Source organism: Dendropsophus ebraccatus, chromosome 13 (genome assembly GCF_027789765.1).
Source record: "Dendropsophus ebraccatus isolate aDenEbr1 chromosome 13, aDenEbr1.pat, whole genome shotgun sequence".
Taxonomy (NCBI): Eukaryota; Metazoa; Chordata; class Amphibia; order Anura; family Hylidae; genus Dendropsophus; species Dendropsophus ebraccatus.
The window spans coordinates 20,790,277-20,796,276 of record NC_091466.1 but is presented as its reverse complement, the minus strand read 5'-3'; the positions used below and the strand labels follow the sequence as shown (position 1 = coordinate 20,796,276).

At 41.0% G+C, this 6,000-nt stretch overlaps 1 protein-coding gene across 1 annotated transcript; it reads right to left on the bottom strand.

Moving 5' to 3' along the window:
* Positions 1-3,369: 3,369 nt before the first annotated feature.
* LOC138770464 (olfactory receptor 6N2-like) lies at positions 3,370-4,308 on the bottom strand. Its single transcript, XM_069949567.1, has one exon. The coding sequence runs from the start codon at positions 4,306-4,308 to the stop codon at positions 3,370-3,372; it is 939 nt and encodes a 312-aa protein (XP_069805668.1).
* Between the last annotated feature and the right edge of the window lie 1,692 nt (positions 4,309-6,000).

The following is a 6,000-nucleotide window of genomic DNA, read 5'->3' as shown; positions in this document are numbered from 1 at the left end:
ATTATTAGCTCCTATTCTTTTCATATCTAACCTGGAATAGACCCTGTAAAAAAGATGCTAAGGGGTAGGTGATGGCTGCATATACTTGCAACGGTCACTTCCAGATTTATTTGTTATACAGCCTGAGATACAGGGTTTCCAAATGAAAGCTGCATTTAGTGCATATATAGAGATCAATAAAGTTTATACACTTGACACTGATTTCCGTAAGTCAGGAAAGATATTTTCAGTTAAAGACTGTGGCCAGATAAGACATCATTTTCACCAATTCAGACAACAGCTGACTTTATTGTAAACTAACATAGAAGCCCCAATCCAAGGCATCCCCAATCAGGAGCATCTTCCTATGGGGGATCAGCGCACACAAAATATACTGTAGTTGTGGTGGCAACTATAAACAGATACATTTATTGGAGTTCAAAGTCTTATATTATAGACCCGTGGCCCAAAGAGGTATGCTGGCAACCAAACCAAGACGAAGAAAAGATATAGGGGGAGATTTATCAGACATGGTGTAAAGTGAAACTGGCTCAGTTGCACCCCTAGCAACCAATCAGATTCCACCTTTCATTTTCCAAAGAGTCTGTGAGGAATGAAAGGTGGAATCTGATTGGTTGCTAGGGGCAACTGAGCCAGTTTCACTTTACACCATGTTTGATAAATCTCCCCCATAGTATTTTCTGACCCTGTTATTAAACATTTCTTCAAAACGTAACAAAGACATGTCAAAGGTTTTCATTGTTTGAGGTCTCAGTGCTGAGATCCCCGTTGATCAGTAGAATAAAGGAAAAGAAGCGAGTGCATAAGAGCTTCACTCCCCGGCTTGCAGTGATCTATAAATGGAGGGATCATCCCAGCCCAGATTACTCTATCAGACTGACAGATTTCTAATCTGTAAATAAGACATTTCCACTGCTCCAGAGTGGTAGCATCCTTTACAGCCCTCCAATCTATGCTTAGTATTGCATATGGTAATATTAGGTTTGAGTTCTGCTCGACTTTTAAAACCTATTTCATAAAGCACCCCAAAAGAACTTCAGTAACCAGGGGCGTAGCTAGGATTCATGGGGCCCCATAGAAAAAAGCTGTATGGGGCCCCTCCCATATATATATACTCGGTGATGTGGCAAAAAAAAAATTCTCTTGTGGCCAGAGGCAAAATCCTGCGTGCAGCCACAATAGTGACTGGCAGAGGAGAAACCCAATGTCTGCTTGTTCTGTCCATCCACTGTATGTAACTATAACAGCGTCTTAGGAGCCTCATGGTTATATACATAGGTGCAGGAGCAGACTACCTTTTGCTTAACCCCTCATGTACTGCAGTGTGTAAGTGAACCAGTGTTCTCTTACATGTTGCAACACAAACAAAGGGTTAATGCAGGAGACAATTAGCTCTCTCCTTTGCTACTCCTGCACTGATAACCCCTGACTTCTGCAGGAGCTCAGAGGTTATCAGAGAGCTAATTGTCTTGAGCTTATATTAACCCTTTTTTGTGTTGCAGCATGTAAGAGAACACTGGGTCACTTACACACTGCAGTACATAAGGGGTTAAGCAAAAGGACACAGGAGGCTCTTATCTTCTCTGGGCCCCCTCCCTCTACGGCCCCATAGCAACCGCCTTCCCTGCCTCTATGGTAGCTACGCTACTGTTAGTAACTATATACTTTAAGGCCATGTTCGCACGTAGTTAGACACCGGCTGTTCCGTGACCCGGCCGAGTCAGAGAAGATCATCCAGGCCGGTACTGCAATACTGACTCGATGATCTTCACTGCTGTTGAATTTGGATACGGGCACATCCATGCGCGCCCGCATCCGATTCCGCTGCTGCCCACAATAGAGCCTGCGGCTGGAGACACACGCTCCATTGTGTGCACTGACAGGTTCTGTGTGGCCACTATTCATTTAATAGCGGCCGCAGAAAACTGACATGTAATTTTTTGTGGCGCCACTAGGGATCCTGGCCGGAGTGTATACTATGTGTATGCACTCCGGCCAGGATTCCCTTAGCCTGCAGCACTACGCAAGTTCCGTAGTAATCACGGTCGTTGTTGCAAATCAGCAACAACGACTGTAATTACTACAGAACTTATGTAGTGTGAACATAGCCTAAAACTGGCTGTGCATTACAATCAAGAGTACTACATCTGTGGAAGAAACTTCCAGCAGATGTGGTTGGTAGATCTACATTAACTAAAAGTAAACCTGCCTGGGATAAACATATATCTATCCTAAGATAATAGGAAAAGAAATACTAAAAACGCAGGCTAGATCGACCAGATGGTCTTTTTTTGCTGAAAAGTTTGTAAAGTTTAAAGATTGGCCAATGATCTAATGTTTCGCGTCTACCAACTCTCCCTCAACAGCAGATGTTGGGAGAAAGAACAGTTGGGCCTCCTGAATAAGGACCCATTGTTTTCTATGGCACCATTAGCACATCTGTAGGCATTAAGGATCCGTAATGGGACCACCTATTAAATGCATGGGTCAAAGCAAATGCAGACAGTTACAGAGGCACGTCCATAGTCCTGTAGATTCACAACGATAAGATCTTATGTTCTCATGTGCAAGGGTGCCATTAGGTGTTATAGGAAGTCGTGGGGCATGATAGAATCTCCTCTCTGGGACGTTCAAGGATTTGGGTTTATACAGTGATTCAAAAACTATGGAATAGTTGCAGTTGTTCTAATGTTAAAATTAGAAACAAAATAAACAAGAGGTGTCTTGGCACTACTATCCCAGAGGAGCCGGAAAGCGTGAACCGCTGCTAGTGATCATGCATGTAGGTGGTGATCCATCATGCCATACAGTCTATACAACATCCCAAAAGCAACAGTGTCACTGTAATGAGGAGGCGCTCACCACTCCGTAATAAGCACACGATTTTCTCCTCTCATAGCATGTCACAATAGATGCGACAGACGAGTGAACTGGGCGATAGTTCAACGCGCGAAACAGGCTGTTGCCCAGTTCACTTGTCCACGTCTATTGTGACCTGCTATGAATTGTGTGTAATGTTGAGTTCCTCATTATTACAGAGACTTAAATAGGTTAAATAGTATTGTGTAGGTGTTCAGACTGCCAACCTATGTCATGTCACCTGCCTCTAGTAAATTAAAAATGTTTTAACCGCATCCAGAATAGTGCTCCTCTGACATGTTTTGCCATATACACAGCTTCTTCAGGGAACTAAGAGACAGCATGAATGGCCACCTATACTATGTCCCAGTCTTCTAATAAAGTGGTGTTTACCAATGAACATTAAAATTTTAAAAGTAAGCTGGGGGACCAATTTGTTATTGTTATATATTAAACATTTTTCAATGATAAAAATTGTGTAATTAAGGGGGATAAGTCTTATTTAACCTTTTAAGACAATTTAATAAACTTCTTTCTCAATATCGCCCTAATTTCAGCATTCCGCAGGCTATAAATGATTGGATTACACATTGGGGTTAAAACTGAGTAGATTACAGCCATAACTCGATCGTAGTTCGCTGAATTATCGTTGGTCAGTCTGACATACATAAAACCCACACTGCCAAAGAAGAGCAGGACAACAGTAAGGTGGGCACCACATGTAGAAAAAGCTTTTTTCCTGCCTTCTACTGTTTTTATTTTTAGAACAGTAGAGATGATTTTGATGTAGGACATGATAATGCATATAAAAGCCAAGAAGAGAAGGAACGAGTTTATGGCAAAGTCAACTGTGATGTTGAGTGATGTATCAGAACACGACAATCTCATAAGTGGAGTAAAGTCACAGAAGATATGTTCTATCTTGTTGGAACCACAGAAGGAAAGCCGAGACAACAAGATAATCTGAGTCAATGGTCCAAAGAAGCCTACAACCCAACAACATGCTGCTAACTGGAAACAGGTACCGTTTGTCATTATGGATGGATATCTTAATGGATTGCAGATGGCCATGTAGCGATCGTAGGCCATGGCTGTTAAAAGATAGGTTTCTGTTATACCCAAACAATGAAGAAAGTAGATTTGGAGAAGACATCCAAGATATGAAATCATCTTCCCATTCAGCAAATTTGCCAGCATCTTTGGAATAGTGACTCCTGTGTACCAGATTTCCAGGAAAGAAAGTATGGCAACAAAGATGTAGAGCGGAACATGGAGGTGATGATGAGTGCAGATAAGGGTGATTATTAGTACATTACCACTAAGGGTGAAGGCATAAATAATACTCAGGACGGTGAACAACAAGCCTTGAACTCCATGGAGGTCCGGAAAGCCTAAGATAATGAATTGTGCATTTAGAGACTGATTTATCTGGTTTAGACTGGTCATCATTCTGCTCAGTGGTTCTTCTTCTGTAAAATATTGTGCATAGATTAGTAGTGCATTTGCTATAAAACAGTTTTCAATAGTCATAGTGACCCAAAGTATGGTTAGACATTTCTAAAAGATAACACAATGACAAGGAAACGTGTTAGCATGTGCAATATAATAATATAAAACATTGCTAGAGTGTTAGGGAACCCATAGAAAATAGAGGGTATTAATTTCAAACAAATGCTTACAGACAAATCATTCCATGAAAAGTTTACATACATAGAAGTTTCCATTACCTTGGAACATTCCAGAAAACAATGTAATGGCTTTAGAAGGCGCTGGTCGGCTAACTGACATCATTGCAGTTATTGGAGATGTATCTAAGTCTAAAAAAATCAACAAAAAGCAGCCAAAACAACAGAAAAATGTGGCCTCTAGAGCAATTTCCACCTGCTGAAGGTATCACGTTCATCTGATGAAATGATAATATGCACATTTATACACCACAGGACCAGGCAGCCTTCATATCATTTAGGAAGGAGATGCTTTTGGTCTTCTGGAGAATATACTTTAGTTCAATAATACAAATCAATCTAAAAAAAACAACAACAAAGGACCCTTATGAAGGGTGGAAACAGGTACAAAGTCTTCTATATCAATAGTATAACATCTCCTATTGCGTTATGACTTGAAAGGCCACCCAGCAAGAAAGAATCCACTGCTCCAATACTGACCCAAGAGAGGAAATACATACTGAGATTCAATTTTTTAAAAAAAAAGTTTTAATGCATGTGGCTAAGGTGTAGGTAAATGTGCGACTAGAGACATGTTATATTTAAAGTGAGCAGAAATAATAAGGAACTCTCCAATATTTATACATCAGTATACCAATCACTACCAGGATTCAGCCATTTAGGATTTACATTGCATTGGTGCCAATTAATGATCATACAAGAGACATTTACCCCTAGAGTGCCTTTCCCGGGATAATTTCTACAACCCAGTTAGGAAAGGCATGGAAATAATCTTATCATAACAACATTTTACTCTCAACTTTGATTTACCAATACTGATGTAAGTTTATGCTTAATAGGCTTTATAGGTTTTGTAAATGGTATTACCTGTTCTGCCCCCTTGCGTCCATTTATGCCCCTGATGTGTCTCAAAAGTATGCCATCCAAACTGATAGGGTGCAGGGGCAAAGTCGTGATCCCTATAACAAGATGTAGGTTGGCACTGCACTGCTACACTGTAACCAGTTGCCCACAATAAGAAGGACTTACATGGTGCTCATTCAGTAGACATTGTCAAGTTCATAATAGTGTTGTAAAGTTAAAAGGAACCGCACTCACCATAAGTAGTCTGTAAGTATCTTCAGGACTTTATTAATGCACAGCGTCAAACATCAAAGACGAGTGCAGTGTAGACATGCGGCCAGACACCGGAAAAGGCTGGGTGACAGTCTGTTTCGCACTGCTCGCGCTTCTACAGACCCCGCCATAGAAGGGGTCTGTAGTAACATGTGCAGCACCAAACAGACTGTCACACAGCCTTGTCCATCATCTGCCCACATGTCCAACCGCATTCATCTTTGATGTTTGCTGCTGTAGAAGATACTTACAGGCAATTTTATGAAGCTTTATTTCATAAAGTGAAGCATAAAATCCAGCACATCACTGTGCAGGCGAGGATGCTAAACACACACTCATT